General features: G+C 37.9%; 1 protein-coding gene across 10 annotated transcripts in view; it reads left to right on the forward strand.

Annotated features, from left to right (window-relative positions):
* The window catches only part of DMD (dystrophin), a 2282785-nt gene that overhangs the window by 2125664 nt on the left and 133615 nt on the right, over positions 1 to 23506 (forward strand). For 8 of the 10 annotated variants that reach the window (XM_074220296.1, XM_074220284.1, XM_074220285.1 and 5 more), the window contains one exon: positions 21238 to 21299. In XM_074220296.1, coding sequence (XP_074076397.1) covers positions 21238 to 21299 — 62 coding nt within the window. Of the gene's footprint in view, positions 1 to 14844; positions 14970 to 21237; positions 21300 to 23506 lie in introns of those variants that run through there. The other 2 variants (XM_074220290.1, XM_074220292.1) reach the window with 2 other exon arrangements.

Consider the following 23506-nt stretch of genomic DNA (forward strand, 5'->3'; position numbering starts at 1 on the left):
ATAAAATTTTATATCTATCTATTTTTTGACTATGTATCATTTTAATTTCCCTTATCTCACTTCCTTTTCAGAAAGTCATCTCATATAACAAAGACATTTTTAAAGAAAAAGAATAAGGGGTGGCTAGGTAGTGCAGTGGATAGAGCACCGGCCCTGGAGTCAGGAGTACCTGGGTTCAAATCCGGTCTCAGACACTTAATAATTACCTAGCTGTGTGGCCTTGGGCAAGCCACTTAACCCCATTTGCCTTGCAAAAATCTAAAAAAAAAAAAAGAATGAACCAGCAAAAGCAATCAACTACATTTAAAAAATTTTAAATCAAATATATTAAAAAAATATGCAATGTATTGTACCTAGGACCTCTAAAAGGAAAAAGAGGCTTAGGAGGAGGGGAAAAGGCAGGAATAAGGAAAGAGATACCTTTTCATATTTCTTTTTTAGATCCATGCCTATTTTCTGTGATTTTGTAGCATCTAATTTTGATTGTTTAATGGTAATCTTTCCACTTAAATTGTTGTTATTGTGTTGAATGTTGCTTTTTTGATTCTACTTACTTCACCTTATATCAGTCCATGTTATTCCTTCCATGAATATCTGAATTCATCATATTTGCATATTACATTCATGTACCATAATTTATTCATTCTCCAAGTGATGGGCATATACTTTCTTTCCATTTCTTAGTAATCACAAAAGTGTTATTATATATATACATATATACATACATATATATATATACCTATATATGTATAACACACACACATATATACCTACATACATATACACATTTTTTATCAATGATCTCTTTAGGATATATGCCTATTAGTAGAATCTCTGGGACAAGAATATGGACATTTTAGCCATTTTATTTGAATAATTCTAAATTACCTTTAAAATGGTTGTACTGATTCTCATAACCCTTCCAGCATTGACTATTTTCCATTTTTTTTTTATCATTAACAATTTATTAGATGTGAGGTGAAGGAACTGGATTTTTTAAATTTGCATTTCTTTTTTTTTTTAAAGATTTTTGCAAGACAAATGGGGTTAAGTGGCTTGCCCAAGGCCACACAGCTAGGTAATTATTATGTGTCTGAGGTCAAATTTGAACTCAGGTACTCCTGACTCCAGGGGGGAGTGCTCTATCCACTGCACCACCTACTTGCCCCTAAATTTGCATTTTTCTTATTAATCATTACTCTCATTATTCTCTTCTTATATCTTAACCTGGTTGTTAATACTTTATAGTTCTTTTGAGAATTGTTTTTAATTGCCTTTGATCACTTATCTGTCTTATTTGGGAATGGTTTTTAGTCTCCCATACATACATATTGTGATATGTGGTATAATGTGTACATATATACAAATATACATAGATACATAAACACATGTATATATGTATACACATATACATACATATATGTATACACACATTTTATATATATATATATATATATATGTATATATATATATATATATATATATATATATACACACACATATGTTGTCTATATATTTTGGATACCAAACCTGTACCTGAGAAATTTGATACAAAGATTTTTTTCCTCATTTAATCCCTTCTTGTGCTAGATACACTAATTTGATTCGTGGAGAAGGTTTTAAATTTCTTCAGCATTCTTATCAATGATGTGAATGAAGGTATAGATGGAATTCATATCAAATTTCCAAATGTCAACCCCAGGAAAGAGATATAATATTTAACTTCTTGAATGATTAATTTAGGATCTAAAAAAATATCAAGAGAATGCTGGCCTGAATTTAAGAACATTACATTTAAAATATAAAAATATAAAATATTACATTTGAGTTTTTTTTAGTCTTCAGTATATAGAAAAAGAATAGCTATATAATTGTTCTTGTGAAAAGAATCTAGAGGTTTTAAAGGAGTGTAGATTCCATCTGAGTCAGGAGCAGGACATAGCAAACAAACAAAAAGTTAGTATGACTTAGTTTACATTTTAAGAGAGACATGGTATCAGCAGTATGGAAAATAATGATCTTTCTGTTCTCAGCCCAGATCAGACCACATTTGGAATACTTTGTCTAGGACTAAATATGATAATTTAGAAAGATTTCAACAAGTTGAAGAATCTTCATCACAAGATAACTAAAGTAGTTAAGGGCCTTTAAACTATGCCAGACAAGAAAAGGGTGAAGGAACTAGAGGTTTGCCAAAGAAAGAAATCTAGGTTTTAATGGGAGTCTGAGGGGTGGAAATAGGGTTGTTAGATGACTTAAGTATCTGAAGAGAAGTCAAGTGGAAAACTTTTTTCTGTCTAACCTCAGAGGGTAGAACTAAGAATTATTGGTAGAAATTACAAGCATGACTTCCTAAAAATTAGATATTCAAAAATAAAATGCACTGTCATCAAAGTTAGTGATTCTCCCTTACTGAAGAGTTTCAAGTAAAGGTGAGTTGTTCACTTATTTGGAATATGAAGAAAAGATTACTGCTCATATAAGTGTCCACAAGAACAATTATATAGCTATTCTTTTTCTATATTGTACTGAAGACTAAAAAACTCAAAATATAATATCTTTATTTATTCATTCATTTATTTATTTATTTATTTTTAGTTTTTTGCAAAGCAAATGGGGTTAAGTGGCTTGCCCAAGGCCACACAGCTAGGTAATTATTAAATGTCTGAAACCAGATTTGAACCCAGGTACTCCTGACTCCAGAGCCGGTGCTTTTTCCACTATGCCACCTAGCCACCCCCTACAGTTTTATATTTTAAATGTAATGTTATTGTCATATTTTTATTCTGATTCTGAACTAGCTTTAGGGAATATACAAAGATTTAATCTACTATATTAATAGACTTCATATTCTAGTGGGGATATGTGTTTCAAAAATAACAGCATTTAAAAAATCATTCTCCATCATCATCATCATCATCATCATCAGGGATATCCCAAAAGTCTTTATGTAGTGCTAAAAAATGCACTAAAGACTTTTGGGACATCTTGTATAAGGTTTGTATAAGGTTGTATAAGGTTGCTTTAAGGTTTGCAAAGTGCTTTAGAAATAATATTTCATTTAATCTTTGCAACAACCCTGAGATATTTGTATGAAATTCCCATTTTACAGGTGAGAAAACAAGGCAGACAGAAAATAATTGATTTGCCCAGATTCAAACATATATTATGTGCCTGAGGCGAGATTTGAAATTATGTCTTCCTTGCTTCAGATTCAGTACTCTACCACCTAGCTGCATGTATTATGTGATAAAGAGATATCCAAACCAAGAGATTCAAAGTATGAAAGGCAACGAAGCATTAATTATGTGGAGGATAAGGAATAGTTTCATGGAGGTTTAATGGATGGATAGAATTTCATAAGATAGATATTTGATTGGAGAATCAGGGAGGACTATGCTAGTTTTTGGAAAAGAGCATTCTGAATAAAGAGAACAGAGTAATCAGATGTTCACAGAATGGGATATGTGTGAGAGACAAAAAATAATCCAGATTGGTTGGAAATGAGTATTTGTGAGGAGAATAATGTTGGATAAAGCTGAAGAGATTGTGTGGTGCCAGATTATAAAGAGCTTTGAATGCCAAGCTAAGTGATTTGAACTTATCAGACAGCAATTGTGAGACATGAAAGGTTTTAACTGGGAAGTGCCACAGTCACATATATGCATAAGAAAGATCAATTCAGCATCATTATTAAAGATTTTGGGGAAAAGAAAAGAGGTTGATTCTTTAAAAAAAAATGTCAGAGGGCTATTGCCATTTGTGCTAGGGTAGAAATAACAACCTTATGGTGGTAGTAATAGGATTAGAGAGAAGAGAACATATTCCAGAGATACAGAAAAGGTGAAAATTATAAGACATAACAACTGATTTGATATTGTAGGTGAGAAATAAGTTAAAGACAAAATCAAAAAATAGTGAAATTAAGAGAATGTTTTGAGAGAAGATAAACTGCTGTAGGCATGATGAGATGTGCCTTATATAGTTTATGATGCAAGACTGAAACAGCAAAGAAAGGTCAGTGATAAAGATGAGAATTTAGATATCACCTATGTAATGTTGATAATGGAATAAGTGAGAATGAATGAGATCATCACAATGAAAATCAAGAATAGCCTTGAAGAGAAAAAGAAGTCACAAGAGGGCAATTAGCACCTATATTATAAGGTCCATGTGGAAGCAGAACATTGTGTCTCATTGATTTGTGTAACAATCAAGGAAAATTATGGTTTAATGTTATTTACTTATGTCAGCTTTGTGTCTTTTCAAAAGTCATCTCCTTCCCTAACTGAACTAGGGCTTCATAATTGCCTTTTTAGACTGAATCGAGTTGGAGAAGATCTTAAAATTCCCCCAGTGATTTCCAAGTTTGCAAAAGAAACTCAAGTTCTGTTTTTAATATATAGAGAGGACTCTTTGGGTTCACTCTTCCAGCATGAATCCTCCTATAACACCTTCTCAGTGATTCAGGAGTAGCTTCCAAGGTTCATGTATTTCTTATTTATTTGGTTTGAATTCCTTCTGATTTTATTTTCCCTAATTTTAACCATCAGTTAACCATTGACTTAGTTCCTTAGTTCCATTTAACTATTTAGCAAATATTAGTTTCTATTTACTTTGAAGATGTAACAAGAATAAGCACATAAATATCTCTCCCAACAAAACATTTGGAGTACGTTTCCCCTTATTTTGCCTTTGTCTAAGTAGAGTGGACTTATTCTTAGCACAGTTTAGCACAATTTCTGTAAAATATTGGTCCCACCAAGTTCACATCCAGACATGGCATCATGACTATTGGATGAATCTTCATCTTAGCTACCACTGGACTTGTTCCCAATGGTTACTCCAGAAACTCCAACTTTGCTTCTTGTGGTATTGATGCTTGACTGACTATAAAACTCAGATTCGGAGATGCTCAAAGGCTTGTCTTGACTTTTAAAAGCTCATGAGATTAGAGTCTCTTATCCATTCACTTAAAATGGAAAAGAACAAACACAGAAGAAAAAGGACTGAGTCTAAATTCACAGGAATGTTAGATCCAGAAGGGAAAAGATCCAAATCTTCTCTGAAGATTGTTCTATCACCATATCTCATGAATGAAGGAGTCAAATCAAAAGAGAGCAACCAAAGAGAAATAGCAGAGAATTTCCTCATAAAATTGTATTTTTAGCAAACTGTAATCTTTTACAGAATTTCTAAATTCCACATCTTTCCAAGGAACTTCCATTCCATGTCATCTAGGCTAGAAGTTGATTCTCCAGCCTTTCCACATGGAGAGATGTTATCACTGACCTTCACCACATGTGACAGACCCTTCTTATAATGGGATTCAAGAATAGTTTTATATAATTTCTTCCTTGATCCTTCTTTATATTAATCTTTTGTTCACCCCAACCCATAATTAATCCTCTGTCTTCTTCTATTTTGGGAGTACCTGTTCTTTAATCATCACTGCGTCTAACACTATATAGCGCCTTTTATGACATCAGTATTCTTCTGATGATGTTAAATGGATGGAAGTTCTGAAACACCAGTCCTTGAAAAATTAAAGTTGTGTATTATTTGTGGAACATTAAAGAGGTACTGCATGTAAGTAAGCTAAGTATATTAGCAATGAGGAGTTGTATAGACATGATAGCATAAAGCACATCATCAGAGATATTTGACCACAAAATTTGACTACAAACACACTCATGAAATAAAGCACAAATGATAGTCCATATTTTTTGTTATTCAGTCTTTTAGACTCTTTATGACCCCATTTGGAGTTTTCTTGCAAAGATATTGGAGTGGTTTGCCATTGTATTCTCCAGTACATTTTTATAGATGAAGAAACTGAAGCAAACAGGGTTAAATGACTTGCCTAGGGTCACACATCTAGTAAGTGTCTGAGACCAGATTTACCTCATGAAGATGAGTCTTCCTGATCCCAAGTCCAGTGCTCTATTTACTATGCCACTTAGTTGCCGAAATCCACATCCTGTATTGGTATCCATACAATGTCAAGTGTTTGGGAGGAAGATTCACTAGCATGTTGGGTAGACATATTGGGTAGAAGGATTTAGATGAGTACATGGACAAGTTACAGATGAGGGGAAAACAATCATTTGGTAAGTTTTTAAACTATATGACAAGAATTATGCTAAGTTCTGAGGATACAATGAAAAATGTAGAAAGTAGTCAATGCTTTCAGAAGACAACATGGGATAATTAGGTACACACAAGCCATGTAGAAGGCAGATGGGTTGTCATCTTACAGATGAAGGCTATGGCAAGTGATGGTGGCATCTGAGCTGAGCCTTGAATGAAACCAAGGATTATGAGGCAGAGGTAAAGCCAGGAAATCATTCAATATAAAGGAACATAAAGTGAAACAGTCCAAAGATACATCTTGTTTGAGGATCAGCATGTATATCAGAAAGACTGAAATACATAGTACATGAAGGGGAGGAGAATATAAGCAGCATGGAAAGATCTAGGCCCTAAAGGTCTTTAAATGTCAAATACAGATCTTTGTCTTTGATCCTAGACTTAATGGGCACCCATGGGAAATTATTCAGTAGGGATATGAAGTGTGTCCTGGGAAAATTAATTTGGTTAGCTGAATGGAGGATGGACTAAAGTGGAAAGATTTGATGCAAAGAGTTCACTTAATAGGCCATTGAAATAGTCCAAGCAAAAGCTGAGGAGGCCCTGAACCATATATGGTATTGCCTTGTGAGTGGAAAGGAGATGAAAGACATGGTGTAGAGAAAGAAATGAAAAGATTTGACAAATGATTAGTGCTGTGGGATGAGCAAGAGTAAGAAGTTATGTGTAACAGTGATATTTTGAACCTTGGTGACTAGAAAAATGATGGTACTTGACAATAAGAGGGAAATTTGGAAGAGGGGTAGATTTCAGGGCAAAGATAGTCAGCTCTGTTTTGAGTTTCTTGAGTGTGGGATGCCTTGGGGCATCCAGTTTTTAATACCCAGTAGTTGAACTTTTGGTGATTTAGGCATTCATTCTGGAAGAAAGGAATATTAACCCTTTAATCTAGAAGAGTTCATTCTACTAATTTAGAAGAAAGTAAGTCATTGACAGGGAGATGGTAACTGAATTCACAGGAGCTGATATGTTCACAAAGTGAGAGAGTTTTGAGAGAAAAGAGAAGAGGACCCCAGACAGATCAACAGTTGGTAGACATGACAAGTTTTAATGAAAGAGGAAGATTAAAAATGGTCAAGGGCGGAGCCAAGATGGCGACATGAAGGGATCGAGTCTTAGGAGCTCTCTGATAAAACTCATAAACTAAGGACTCTAACTAAACTTTTGAGAGACAGAACCCACAAAGGGACCCAGTGAGGCAGTTCTCCTACTCAAGGTAACCTGGAAAAGAGCAGAAAGGCTCTGCTCCCCAGGGCCGGAGGGGTGGCCCGCCAGAGGGGTGGCCCACCAGAGCCAAAGAACTTCAGCCTCCCGGAGGCAGCCCCAGGGTGCTGGTAGCCTCAGCTCACAGCAGCGGGGGAGTCTCCTGAGCTGCACACTGGGGAGCACCGGGCACAAAGTGGGGGAACAAGGGGGACCTCTGCCAGAGCAAGCACTTGGAGCCCAGCCCTCAGGGCACACAGCCAGCAGCCTGGTCTTTCAGCAGCCTAGACCCGGAAACAGAAGCAGGTGGAGCAGGTAAGCAGGAGCCCCCAGGGCATGAGCCCGTTGAGCTGAGGGAGGGGAGTGAAGAGAGAGTGCAGAGCTGTCCTCTGCCCCTGGAACAGGACTCTGGAGCTCTGACCACATTCAGATCCTGATCACAGTCTAGGCCCCCCCATAGAACAGCAGCCCCCCCCACCTCAGCTCCATGGCAGAGGGGGGCGCTTATGGTCATTCACAGACCAAGAGGGAGGACAGAACGTCACACACTGAGACCCTTGTGGGAGTGTCCCAAAAGCTCAGGAAGCACCCCCAAAAAACAGGCTTAGACTGGGAAAATGAAGAAACAAAGAAACAAGAGGAAGACCATTGAGAAATATTTTGCAAATGAGCCCAAGAAGGATCAAAATACTCAGTCTGAAGATGAGGAAGCACAAGCTCCTGCATCTAAAGACTCCAAGAAAAACAGAAATTGGGCTCAGGCTATGATAGAGCTCAAAAAAGAGTTTGAAAATCAAATGAGGGAGTTAGAAGAAAAACTGGGAAAAGAAAGGAGAGAGATGCAGGAAAAACATGAAAATGAAGCCAGCAGCTTAGTCAAGGAAATCCAAAAAAATGCTGAAGAAAATAGCATGCTAAAAAACAGCTTAGGTCAAATGGATAAAACAGTTCAAAAAGTTATGGAGGAGAAGAATGCTTTAAAAAGCAAAATTGGCCAGATGGAAAAAGAGATAAGAAAACTCTCTGAGGAGAATAAATCCTTCAGACAAAGAATAGAATTCAGGGAGATTGATGAATTTACCAGAAATCAGGAATCAATACTTCAAAACCAAAAAAATGAAAAATTAGAAGAAAATGTGAAATATCTCATTGAAAAAAACAACTGATATGGAAAACAGACTTAGGAAAGATAATTTGAAAATTATTGGAATACCTGAAAGTCATGATCAGGAAAAGAGCCTTGACATCATTTTCAAAGAATTACTACAGGAAAATTGCCCTGATATTCTAGAAGCAGAGGGCAAAATAGAAATGGAGAGAATCCATCGATCCCCCCGAGAAAGAGATCCCAAAAAACCAACCCCCAGGAATATTATAGCCAAGTTCCAGAACTCCCAAGTCAAAGAGAAAATATTACAAGCAGCCAGAAGGACACAGTTCAAATATTGTGGAGCTGCAGTCAGGATCACACAGGACTTAGCAGCAGCTACATTGGAAGCTCGTAGGGCTTGGAATACAATATACCAGAAGGCAAAAGAGCTTAGAATGCAGCCAAGAATGAACTACCCAGCAAGGCTGAATGTCCTCTTCCAGGGAAAAAGATGGACTTTCAATGAACCAGGGGAATTTCAAAGGTTCCTTTTGGAATGGCCAGAGCTGAACAGAAGGTTTGATCTTCAGATACAGGACTCAGGTGAAGCATGGAGATTGGAGGAGAGGGGGGAAATATGAGGGACTTAATGAGGATGACCTGCATGTATAGAAAAATGATACTGATAATATTCATATGAACCATCTCAGTTAATAGAGCAGGTAGAGGGAGCTTTTATAGTTGAAGCACAGGAGAAAGCTGAATTCGAAGATAAAATATGGTGTAAAAATGGAGTCAATAAGAAAAAAAGGGAAATGGAATGGGAGAAAGAAAAAGGAGAGGGGGAATAGTCCAAGCTATTTCACATAATAAGATTTTTTTTTTTATTACAATGAACTATTGCAATGATATGGAAGGGGGGAGGCAAGGGGGAATGAGGGAACCTTTGCTCTCATCAGAGATGGCTAGGAGAGGAAACAGCAAATATACTCAATGGGGTATAGACAACTGGAGTAAGAAGGAGGGGGGGAGCAGGGAGAAGGGGTGGGGATGTGAATAAAGGAGGAGAGGATGGACCATGGGGGGAGAGTGGTCAGATATAACACATTTTCTTTTTTTACTTCTTGCAAGGGGCTGGGATTGGATGGCCTGCCCAGGACCATAGGGCCAGGTGGATTCTGGGCCTAAGGGGTGGTATGGGGGCTCAGGGCTTCTTGGCCCCAGGACCAGGGATCTGTCTGCTGCACCACTCAGCAACCCTACAGCAGAGTCAGAGTGAAAGGAGAGAGAAAATATAGTACATGGTAGTGGAGAAATAAGAAATGAGGGAGTTGCGATCAGCAATGGCAATGGTGGAAAAATATGGAAGTAACTTTTGTGATGGACTTATCATAAAGAATGTGATCCACTCAGGACAGAGTTGATGGTGTTGGAACAAAGACTGAAACAAATTTTTTGTTATTATTATTTGGGGGAGGGTGCAGGGCAAGTGGGGCTGGGTGGCCTGCCTGGGGCCACATAGCAGGGTGATCATTGGGTGTCTGGGGCCGGATTCAGACCTGGGTGCTCCTGGCTCAAGGGCCAATGCTCTGTCTGCCACCCAGCCACCCCTACTATTATTACTATTTTATTTTATTTTGGATCTTTTTTTTTCTTCTTTTTGGTTTTTGCAGGGCAGTGGGGATCGGGTGGCTTGCATGTCACATGGCTGGGTGATTATTGGGTTTATGAGGCTGGATATGGACTCAGGTGCTCGTGGCTCCAGGGCTGGTGCTTCGTCCATTGCACCACCTGGCCAAACCTACAATTATTACTATTATTTTTTTTAATTTTAATTTTTTTTCTCCCCCTTTACTTTTTTGCCCAAGCAAGTCTATCTATATTCAGGGGGGGAGGGGTATTTTGTTTACTTGTAAACAAGTATATTTTATTAATGTAAAGAAAAACATTTGTACAAAATGAGAATAAAAAATAAATTAAAAAAATAAATACAATAAAAAAAAAGACTTGCAAAAACCTAAAAAAAAAAGACTTCATGGGACTGAATTGGCCTTGTATCCTGAGTCTGAAATGTAAGTGTCAAAGAAGTATTGGTGGGTCATAGTCTATAGAAACCAGAAAACCCAGGGAAATTTTGGACATTGCAGGTGAAAAAAATTCATTGGGAAAAGATCTGAAAGAGCAATTTTTGAACAAGTTCTAAGATTGGACTCTTTCTGACTCAGTTTCCCAGAATGTGACATTTGGAAAATGTCTCACCTGACAGGTTAAAAGCCTAACTTAAGGCATTTGGCTGCCTGCTTGACCTCTGCCTGGAAGAGACATCTACAGTATATAAGGGAACATGGTATTTTATGTCCCTGATTTTTATGGTAAATTGCTCTAATTGTGTCAGGTGATCAACATTAAAATCAAGTATTGAAATTTAAGCCATTTGGCCCACATTTATCTAAAATTCTAAATAGCAAGCCAGGTTAATGTGTAATTTTGGCATCATTTTTGCATTAAAATACTCATTGATATGGAAGCTTATTTTGGTATGTGGAATAGCATCCTCCAAATGGTGGAATAATAAAATAAAAATAATGCCAAAAATAAAAATGAATGGTCAAGGGGCAGCTAGGTGGCATAGTGGATAGAGCACTGGCCCTGGAGTCAGGAGGACCCGAGTCCAACTCTTAATTTCTTAATTTTTAAGATACAATAATCATCTAGTTGTGACCTTGGGCGAGTCACTTAATCCCATTACCTTGCAAAAACAAAACAAAGGTCAAACAAATAGAAGAATCTCAAGATGATACCCTCATGAAAAACCAAGAAGGTGAGACTACCCAGAAGGAAAGAGTGGTTAATAGTGTCAAATGCTACTGTTAGCTCAAGAAAGATAATTGAGAAGTCATTAAACCCTTGAGCAAAAGATTTTTTTGAAGAGAGAAGTGACTATATAATTGGAAGAATTAACTAATTCTAAAGATAATGCATATGATGCTAGTGTTATTCTATAATAAGATTTTTTTTTCCAAAAATAAGCCCTGAATACTTTTGGACTTGAAATATATGGAACCTGTGGAATTCTCCCCAAAATAAAAAGAAATCTGAAAATACTATAGCATAATAGAATTGTTATGAATTTCTTTTACTATAAAGTGCTTCATATTATCATTTTATATGCAGAAAATCATATTTACTATTTTAGAGGGATAAACTTGCCTAACATGGACATTTTGTCATGCAACTATTAATATCACACAGTATCACTGTTGCTACTGTGGAATATAGTCTGAGAAAGATAATACTTCCAAAGCAACTATTATATATTTATGGAGATAATAAATGTAGACAACAAAGTATAGGTACATACATATATATATAATATATAGTAGATGAAGACATATCAATTCATAGATATATATATATATATATTAGCTGAAGATATAGCAATTATATTACCTAGATTTTTTTAATCCCCAAAGCAAAGAACTTCTTAGATTGAAAGGAAGAAACTATATTGAGATATATATAGATAGATAGATATAGATATAGATGTATAGATAATTTCTTACTGCTACTTTGAGTACTCAGTAAAAAAATGAAAAAAATCCCAAGTCTTCAATATGTATTTTCATATAAAAAAGATAAGTTTTTATGTACATATATCCACAGTTTTAAAAAATTCTAAAGATTTATTTTAAGGATAACCATCTGTCAAATTTTATAGCTTGAAGAATGCTCCCTTGTTATTTTTCATTTTTGAATATTTTTGCCACTCCAAGGTATAATCTTTAATAGCCTTGCAGATGGGAATTTAGAACATGTACTTCAACAATTTAAATCTCATGGAAATATCAGACTTTGTTAATCTTGAGATGATCTTTGAAAGAAGATAAAAATGACAAGATGTCACATCATACCATAACTATAAACACCAAATACCTCGCTTCAAATATTTGCAAATTTTATTCTTTATTAACATGTTAAAATAAATTTTCTTGATAGATTCCAAGCACTGGCTAGCTGATGTAGAGTTGTGTGTTATAATGGAAAGAGCTTTGAAGTCAAACAAGATCTGTTAATATTCTGGCTCTGTGACTGTGTAATCTCGGTCATAATCATTCCTGTTGAGCCTCAGTTTCCTAATCTGTAAAATGAGGTGGTTTAATTAGGTGATTTCTAAGGACCCTTTCGGTTCTGCATGCTGTGATGATAGGATTCTAAATCATTCCTACTTGATTATTGCTTCTGTTTCACTGGAGATATGGTAGAAAGGTATAACTCCCCAGAAGCATACTCAAAATCTATGCACTATTGTATCTAAATGTAGTTGACACCTCTCTCTCTCTCTCTCTCTCTCTCTCTCTCTCTCTCTCTCTCTCTCTCTCTCTCTCTCTCTCTCTCTCTCTCCCTCTCTCTCTCTGACTCTTTCTCTTTCTTCTCCCCCCCCCCCCCAAACATTTCTCTGATCATGAGGGTTGGAAAGAATGCTGGTTCTGGACTCAAAAGATTTAGGTTTTAATCCTGGTTGCTGCTTCATCATCATATTACTATCTGAATTGCCTTTATTCCTCATCTTTAAAAATTCTGTAAAGGCAAAATATGACCAAAGCAGTTTTCATTTTATGAACAAAGCCCTATTCAGAGTGTTTATGGCAGAGGGGTGAACCCAGGTACTTGAATGCTATTTAAAAAGGTGAAAAGGAAAGAAAATTAACAACAACAAAAAAAGGGGATTTAGGGGAAAAGAAAAGCTACTAAAAATGCATGTAGAAATAGAAATACCTCTTTTTAAAAGAGTATTAAAAATTAAGCATTTCATTTATGAAGCAGAAATTATTAAGAAGGCATTCTTTTCAAGAATCTCCCCAAGATTGAAACATGTTTTTTTTTTCAGAAGAGAATCAGTAAAGTCTGCTAGGTGACGAAGTGGACAGAGCACTGGCCCTGGAGTCAGGAGGACGCGAGTTCAAATTTGACCTCAGACACAATAATTGCCTTGCTGTATGACCTTGGGCAAGTCACTTAACCCCATTGCCTTAAAAAATAGCTTAAAAAAAGAGAAGAGCATCAGTTTACAAAAACATTGTGATTTAGGGAATTAAAATAATTTCAGTTTAGAAGATCTGGGTCCAAGTCCTCCATTATTGGTATCACTCTGAAAAAAAAATGTCTGGGCAATTTTTTTTTTTCAGGGCAATGAGGTTAAGTGACTTGCCCACACACACAGGTGTGTCCAGTTGTCCAGGGCTGGTGCTCTATCCACCATGCCACCTAGCTGCTCCCTAGGTAACTTTCTTAAGTATATATATATATATATATATATACACACACACACACACACACACACACACACACACACACACACACACACACACACATATTGTAGGGGCAACCATGCCCTGGAGTCAGGAGGATCTGAGTTCAAATCCTCATCAGATACTTCATAATTTCCTAGCTGTGTGACCTTGGGCAAGTCACTTAACCCCATTGCCTTGCAACCTCCCCCCCCAAAAAAAGTATATATGGTAGATGAGATGTCCAATTGAATTGATAAAAGATAAACTAATGAAATCACAGTTCTCTGTCCGGTCGCCAATTTGAGACCCTAGCCCCCTTAAGGTTATTTTTTTAGGTTTTTGCAAGGCAAGTGGGGTTAAGTGGCTTGCCCAAGGCCACACAGCTAGGTAATTATGAAGTGTCTGAGATCGGATTTGAACCCAGGTCCTCCTGACTCCAGGGCCGGTGCTTTATCCACTGCGCCACCTAGCCCCCCTTAAGTTTTTTCCTAAATCGCTTAATTTCTAAATTTCTAAAATCATTCTCAAAAATTAAAATATAAGAAATACCCCACACAAAGTTGATGGAGTCGGGTCACACGGCTTATAGAGTGTTTCTAAATGAAAGCCCCCGTCCTCAACAGCATTCAGGGTCCATTTCAGATTTCAATGAACTCCATGTCCTGATCTATCTCCGCTTTAATCTTTCATCTGAAGATGGGGGGGGGCTAAGGTTGGGTTTTCCCCTTCTTTCCTTAAAATGAAAACACCCCAACCCACACACTTAATCATGTTGAATGAGGTCATTGGCACCTAGGTCATGGATTAAGGCAGGAGGCAACAAGTAGTCTAGATGTGCTTTAAGGGGTTCTTTGCAGAGCGGCTGTGTTGCCAGCCAGTTCCTAGTTCTACCTTAAATCTCCCTCCTTTTTTCTTTTCTTTTTTTTTTTTTAGTTCCAACTGTTTTGTTTCTTGGAGTTCTTTAGTTATCAGGTTCACTAGGTGGGGGAGGAGCAGAAGCTGTAGCTCCACCCTGTCTAGCCTGCAGCTCTCCCTCCCCCGAATGCCCTTAGCCCAGTAACGTCGGCTTCACCGCAGTCCTCCCCTCTGCTCCGGCGGTGCTGGAGTTCCCGGGGCCGGGCCGAGGCTGGGACTCTCCGCGGGCTCGCTCCCTCTCTCCCTGCGTCTCTCTGCCGCCCCCCGCCCTGCCTCCCCGGTCCCCGGGCTCTCGCAGCGATGAGGGAACAACTCAAAGGGTGAGTGCATCGTGGCTCGCAGCCTGAGACGGCGCCTCTCGCTGGAATCTTTGCACTTGTGGCTCGGCTCGGGCGCGGGGAGATCCCGGGTGGTTAGAGGTGACCGAAAGTTGGGGACCGCTTCGGGGGAGGGAGGCGGGGGGCGCCGCGGGAGGGAGCCCGCTCCCAGCCGCGGTCTGCCGGTCGCCACTGCAGGTGCTCGCCTTGGCCGCGGGGGGCCGGGCCGGGCTTAACCCTTCCCTGGGCTCCGCTGCGGGGGCGCCGGCTCTCCCGGGGACCCCGCCCCGCCCCCTCCCCTCCCCTTCCCCCCGCGGCCCGGCTCCGGGAGCGCCTGGGGAGGGCTTCGGGTTCCCGGGCGCGAGCCCCGGAGCGTGGGGAGGCAGCCCGCCCGCCGCGGGGGGCCCGGACCCGAGGCCGGCTGCGGCCCCGCTCCGGACCTCAGGTCGCCGCCCCCGGCCCCGGGGGGCTCGGAGGACCTCGCGGCCTCTGGGGCCGGTGCCGCCGGAATTGCCCGGTTGGGACACGTAAGACTTGCAGATGTGCATTCAATACCCCAGCGAGAACCCCGAAGCGCGGCCAGGAAGCCGAGGACGGGCCAGAGAGAGGATGGAGGCTTGTTTTTTCCTCCCCTTCTCTTTTTCCTTTGGGGCTGGGTGGGAGACGGCCAGCTCCGCTCCCCTCCACTCACCCCCGGCCCCACCCCACCCCCACTTTCACCTCCCAAGCTGACGGATGGCAGCAAAGTAAAGTTTATGCTTAAGTTTGGGGCCGAGTGTTTATTGACTCGATTTAATTGCAATTCTCTTTAAATTCCTTAAGTGCTACCGGGGTTACATTTTATTCAGTTGTGTGAAAGGAATGCTACAAGGTGTTTCGTTACCGGTCCACAGGAGCCATGTTTACCTGGGAAGGGCGCTTATCAGAGTGTTTGAAACAGTTGATTTCAGAGGCAGGACCCCCACCCCCCATAATGGTTACTGTAGCCTGGACTCGACACCCCTGTGTCTTCCACCTGCACACACCTTTGTTCCCAGCCCCTCTCCTTAGCTAAAGTTTTAGCTTCAACCCCCGGCTTAAAGCAACTACTCTGGGAAGCCAAGGGAGTAGAAGAGAAACCGTGATGTTAAAGGGTCTTTGACCCTGATCACCGTAGAATCGGTCGCAGTCATCATTGTTTGATCTTGGATTCGACCAGACCCTGCGGTGGAATTGCTTTGGCCAAAGTAGAGGGGGATAAGCTTTGAAAAGCAAATAGATGCGTGGAGGAGGAACAGCTGGAAGGGTTAGAGCTTTGACCACGGAGCGGTCTGCTTGGTCCCTGACAGGATACAAAGGAAAATAAATGTTGAAGATCCAGGAGAAGGAGGAAAAAGGCATGGGGGGTGGGGTGGGAAGATAATGCTTAATTTGACATGCTACCACTATTCCCTCCATCAGCATTTAGCAAAAACTTTTCAATATATGTTCTTCCCCTTGCTCCCTAGAATTCCAATAACTTAGCCAGAGCCAGTAGGGCATACAAAAACCAAGTTTTCTTTCAAAAGCAGTCTGATCCCCAGATTAAAGGGAAATCATTTTTGTATGTGGATCAATGGGCTCTAGGTTTATATATGAAGACAAACTCTAATCCTCTGCAAACCACTAGAGAATACTACCTTTTTATATCACTGCATAGTGATTAGTTTTCTCCCTAGGAAGTAGCAGAAAGATATAAAAAGGCAACTGTTCGAAATATTTCAGCGCAATATGAATGGTGGCAGAGAAATCTTACTTTAATTAGGCAACCGCCATTTCCCTACAACAGTAACAAAAAATTGTTACTTTTTAAAAAGTGCTTAATGTTAGTTGTAAGAAACTAAAAGAACAATTCCAGTAAATAGGATTATTCTAGCTCTGACAGCAGCTCTGAGACTGTTATAATAACCTTGCACACTACTTGAAACTAAAGAAGGTGAGAGAGAATCTAAATTGTGTGGTAGGAAATTAGGTCAATGCTGTGCACTGTGGAGTAATACTTTAATTTCTAATTATTGGCAAGTAGGTGTCGCTGAAGTTTTTTGTCACATTAGATGATTTGCTATTCTCGTACACATCTGGTTCTTCTTGCATGCTTAAATAAAGGGGAAAGAAAATTTCTTGTCATGTACAAGTAAATTAAAAGGAAGACCCTTAGACATGAAGATTTGAGACTTTGATGCCACCAAGACTAAATTCAGTAATAATTGTAAAAGGTTTGCATGATAGGAATAATTTTTAAAGGATTATTTATGGAGTCCTGCCCTAATAGAGGAATACTGTTCTGTTTCTAGGCTTGGGATCTCAATCTTGAGCCATGATAAGTTCCAAATCATTTAAAAATACTATATTCCTACAATATAGCCATAGATTTTGGTTTTTCTTGGTTATTGATTAGACAGGTGTAGCCTAGAGGAACATGGGTGAAAGTAGGAAAAGGAGAACTGAGGTAGTCGCCAAAATCAAGCTTTTCCCCCTGCACCCCACTATAGCCTAGTATTCTGTTACCTGTTTATTTAAGATGACACTATTTCTGACTTAGATTATTCAGGCCACTTGCCTTGATTCTGCACTTCTTTATGTATGGACACCCTTGTGAACATTAAGAAATACTGGGCTTTGGAATCTGTGATGTCCAGAATGTTATAGTGTAGAAAAGGATAATGCAGATTTAGCCAGCAGCATCATTCAGTGCACTTTCTATCTAAGACATTTGACTTGTCCTATTTTAGGATGAAATCTTCTGCAATGCCTTTTGATTTCATAGCAGATTATAAAAGGGGAGAGGAGACAGGTAGGAAGTTAGGTAGCAATTAACCACTCAAATTGTCTCTACAAAATAAAATTATAATTTACTTGATTTAAAAATATTTCATTTTGTACTAGACACAAATTTCACACACACATATACATCATATATATACATATATATATACATATATATGCATATGCATATATATATGTATATATATATATATATATATCCAGTCAGTTTTTGAATAAAGTCTCTTCTCTGGGCCACTTCCGTCCACTTCTTTCTCTCTCTTACCTGTACCTAGAACTGAATCAATGAAAAACAAAATTTGTGTGTGTGGGGGTGGTTGTTCTTCCTGTCTTTATTTGCATTTCTGATCAAAAGTTTTGAGTAGGGGGTGAAGAAGATTGTCTAAACAATTTGTTTGAGAATTGGATTAGGTATTTCTTTATATAATGTATCCTATGTTCCAGTTACCAGAGATTAACTGAGAATTGCTCACTGTAAAAGGGTATCGTGTACTTGGGTTTTCATTCTGTCCTCAGAAAAGGAAATTTAAATTCAACTAACTGATAGACTTAAGTGAAACAAGCTTTGTTATTATATTTTTTATAACTTAAAAACAACTTCTATCAAGTGCTAAAGTATTTCTCCTGAAGGAAATCCAGAAAAGGTTAACATCTGGAAGCTAAGTAAGAATCCTGGAAATTGTATTAGTGTACTTCTCTTTTGAAGTTTGTAGTCTTTGAATATTTATTCCTGTTTTTATTATATCCTTGGTGCTTTTGGGGATTTGTTTTGCTGCAATTCTTTTATCTTTTTCCAGCTATTTCATTCATATGCTGTTAAGGAACCCTATTACAATTTTCTTTGACTCTTTCCAGGACCACCATAAACTATTAGCTTTTTGAAGGATTTGTTTGCCAGCTTTATCAACTCTAGCAAACATTTCTCTGCAGATCTATTAAAGATGCTATAGTGTTCCCAAATGGACTTGAAATTGTACTGAATTGCTGAATTGACATTTTACTTCATATAATGTTTATAATAAGTGTCTATAAAGATACCTAGGCATACATTTTCCTTTACCTGTTTCTCTCCTTCACCAAGCCCAGTGCTCACAATTATATGGCCTTTGGAAATGGCAGAGAGGCACATGAAGTATAGTCTCAATGGAATCTAACCTTTTCTTGAGCTGCACTTGTCTATGGAATTGTTGATAACTTTCTGAGCTAAAAATGTTCAAGAATAGGCACCACTTTTTCGATGGAGTGAAATAGCTGCAGCCTTCTTGTGCTCTGCATATAAAGTACTATCAGAATCCACCCCTATTCTTACAGCTGGACAACCTTTCCAGCATTCTTAGCAACTGGGTTACAGGGCTTCCTACAAGCAGAATGCTTCGCTTTGAACCCCTTAGTTCCAGAGACTATCTTTTGTGGTCTTTGAGATGTGGTTTTTGGTGGTGGTAGCCCCTTATATCTATTTTGTAGCAGTGGTGCTCTCCTCATTTATCAAAGAGCATCATCTACTATTGATGTATAATCATTTCTTCTTGCATTTCTTGAGATGAAATACTTATATAGAAACTGAGATGCTTGGAAGGGTATCACCCCCCCCCCCAATCAGTTTGGTACTCTTGACTTGTGGATAAATAGCAACCAGAAACCCACAGTTTCCAGTAAAAAGCATATCATCGGAGCAGTTAGAGAATTGATAGAATTTTAGAGCTGGAAGGAACCTTTCAGAGCATCTTATTCAACCCCTTTATTTTATGGATCAGAAACTGAAAGTCTGAGATTGAAGTGACTTTGCCTGAGGTTTTTGAAGCTGCTCATATTTGATCAACACTATATTTTTAGGAGAATTTATATTATATTTAGAAGAGCTTACTAAAGATGTGACTTTAAATAACCACAAAACTCATGGTTTTTTTGTGCACTTTGTTCATGATTTACAACCCTTGAGACAAGCCATGAAAGTATTATTGGCTCCATTTTATAGATGAGGAAACTGAAGCTCAGAGAGGTTGTGACTTGCCCATGATCTGACAAGAGGGAGGATCTTACCTTGACTCTTCCACTTAGAAATGCTAGTAAGTGGCAGGATCTAGAGCTCAAATCTAGGTCTTTTGACAACAAATTTAAATCCTTTTCCCCACCCACTACTGCCTCAATATCTTACTGAACTTTCAAACACTTTCCCCATACATTATCTCATATGCTGAAAGACCTAGGTAGGTATCATTATATATAATTAGCTTATTACTTGTCTGTGGAAGAGATTGACTGTCAGATAATCAATATTGTGTTGACTAAAAGTACACAAAGAAGAAGTGTTCTTTTAGGCAAAGGTAATTTCAGAGCTATGTAACTATCATTAGTCCTCTTTTCCTCTCTGAGTAGGCCTCATGTACTCTGCTTGGGCATGTTTAATATAAATACCCAGATTTCAGGCTCACAAAAAAAAAAGACTGGAATGGGTAAAGGGGGGGGTTTAGGAGGGGTGAAATCCTGCACAGATAGTATATATATAAGGATACCTTTATGCTTCATTTTAGTTTATCACTATTTTATCATGTGTTCCTTGGAAACTGGAAATATGACTCTTTGACCTTTTATATAAAAGGTTTAATCTGAGAAAAAATATATGTAGATAACTCTCCCTGATTTATACCCATAATAGAATTCAGGGACAATGGAGTTTTGTTCTTTTCAGAAACAGAAAATGATAGCCCACAACCAAAGTTAGCTAGTGTTCCAGCAATGGAAGAGAGCTGTGAATTCACCATTCATTTTCCAGGATGCATGGAGAAAGTGTAGTAATGGAAAACTGTGTTATAAAGACAGGTTTTGAGGAAGTAAAAGAGGAGACAGGATCTTTTTTGTGAAACTTAGAATTTTACAAGAATTTTAACTTGTAGTTGAATTCCAAATTGAATTCCAATTGAATTCCAAATGAAATATAAAAATAACTGATTTGATATCTGAATATTTAGAGGAGAAAGAAGAGAAAAAAGTAGATTTTAAAGATATATAATGAGCAAAGATTTAAATATTAGGCTGTTAGCAATATTCTTGAAAGTTTTAAACAGTAATAAATTGTCTGTTGTCCTTATAAGTTTAAAACTTGGTTTGGTACTCCATTTGGTGAGTACCTCTGAAGTTCAGTCATTGAATACATAACAGTTTTGTTTTCAAGAGTAAGCACATATATTATTTTATCAGGGATGGGGTTCACAAAAAGTTATAGCTACATTGTGGGAAAACAGTATCCTTTTTAATTAAACAGTACTTTTACATTTGGGGTAAAAAATTATGTTTTTCTTCTGCTCCTAAAGTGAACACTTTTCATCAAATTATACACATTTTAAATATGGAAATTCTTTGAAGGAAAAGTAACAGATGGTTCCAAACCAGACAATATCTTCTTCTCTTCTATCAATTGAAGTTATAAATTCTAAAATATTTTTCCTTCATGTTTTTTTTTGTGTTTTAGCCATGAGACCCAAACAACCTGCTGGGATCATCCCAAAATGACTGAACTCTACCAGTCTCTAGGTAAGAAAACCTTTACATTTCCAGGGCTTAAAATAAATTAATTTGAAAACTACTAGTTTCAACTTGGCAACCCCTATTCTCACCATCTAGTAATTAAATCTGAATGAAATAAGAATGATACAATTCATGACTTGCAATTAAAAAACATTGCAAAATATGTCTAAATACATCTCCTTGTTTTTTCCTTGAAAATTATGTGAATAATTACTTTTGTTTTTAAAACCTGCCATTTAGCACTATGAAGTTCATATGTCCAGTACATGCTGTTTAAAGATTTGCTTGTGTCTAGAAGGACTTGGTCATGTTATTTAATCCAATATTTTCTTTAAGAAAATACTTAGAATATCATCAAGTTGTTCTTAATGAATTCTGAGCATGTAAAAATCAAACCCAAAGGTTTTGCCAAATGGTTAGCAGCTTTTTAAAAAAGTGTCTCACACATAAAACCACAAAACTAATTTGTCCTCATGAGAGCTGGGTTCAAATGCTGGCTTTACCATATATTAGCTTTGTCACAATAGGTAAATCAGTTGGACCTCTCTCTACCTCAGTTTATTCAAATACTCATACCAGCTACTACCTCTCCAGGATTATTGTGAGGGGATCATCTCTATAAACCTTAAAAGTGCTACTATTTTTATTGACAAATTAAAATATCAGAATACCATGGCACCTATTGTAGATTTTTTTTGAGCTCTAGAAGCTCTGTGGAATATTCTTCTTCCTCAGTGATGAAATCCTTGGAATTTTTTTTGAACAAGTTTTATAGTGTGGACAACTTGGTCAGGCAGTGGATAGAGCACTGACCCTGGAGTCAGAAGGATTCGAGTTCAAATGTGGCCTCAGATACTTAGCAGTTGTTTGACCCTGGACAAATCACTTAATCCTGATTACCTCAAACAAAAAAAGAGATAATATAACTATTTTCTACATATAATCTACTCATGATAGAATTGTATATTAAAATTATACTTGTCTAAAATGATGTTTGTTTGTTGTCCCCTTCTTGAACTATGTCTATATGGAACTGCTTATTCATGTATTTTGGTACCAAAGAATGCAGTGTTTTTGCACCTAAAGTATGCCTAATTCTGTTTCTGGATCCAAGAAGAACAAATCTACTATTCCAAATACTCAAAGACTACTCAAGTAGCTTCTCCAACAGGTTTTATCTTCAATAGTCTAAGCATCCCTAGTTCTTTCTCCTCCTCCATCTCTTCCTCCTATCACTACTACTACTGATACTGATGATGACGACGACGATGATAATGACAATAGCTACCATTTATAGATTACTTTAAGATCTGAGAAGCACTCTGCACATATCATGTCATTTGATCTTCATAATATCTCTCTGATATAGGTAGTACAGCCCCTCTTTTACAGATGAATAAACTGAAGCTAAGAGAGATTAAATGTTTTTTTTATTCATGGTCTCATATACATTTGGAAGGTAGGATCTGAATCAAGTTCACATCTGCCTCCCAATTTGAATGTTCTTTGAGTTATACTTGTCAGTCCTTGTATAAATGATTCTTTTTTATTTGGCAGGGTTTGTTTTGAAAAGGCAGTGGGATTAAGTGACTTGCCCAAGGTCACATAGCTAGGTAATTATTAAGTGTGTGAGATCTTATTTGAACTCAGATCTTCCTGACTCCAAGGTGCTCTATCCACTGCATCACCTACCTGTCCTCTTTTTTAATTTTTTAAAGACTATGTTTCCCTTTCTTGCCCTGGCTAAAGATCAGAGGGGTAGAGATGATGCCATTTACTCTGATTTGCAAGAGAGCTTTCACTTGATTTCCAATCTCGAAATCCTTAGGTAATCTGCTTTCTGCCCCCATCTCCCTTACCATAGCACCAAGTGACTTAGCCCACTTCACTCAGATCTTCTGAACTCAAAAGAGCCACTGTTCTTAACTTCCCTGGTAAGCAGAAATTATAGGTGTAAGCTACCATCTGTGATGGCATTAAAATCAGGTCACTAACCCAGGACTTCTGATTTTAAATTCACCATTTTTCCACAGTACCACATTGACCCTAGTGTAGGCAACCTATGACACTTAACTTTTATTTTATCCTTCTGAACCAGGGGTCCTGTTTCTAGGAAAGGGGAACTGGTTTTTTAATAGTGTGACAATTGTATTTCTGTACATTTGGTTTACTTTGCAATCCTATATATTTTATACATTTTAAAATATTCTGAT

Source organism: Macrotis lagotis, chromosome 1 (assembly GCF_037893015.1).
Source record: "Macrotis lagotis isolate mMagLag1 chromosome 1, bilby.v1.9.chrom.fasta, whole genome shotgun sequence".
In the NCBI taxonomy this organism is placed as follows: Eukaryota; Metazoa; Chordata; class Mammalia; order Peramelemorphia; family Peramelidae; genus Macrotis; species Macrotis lagotis.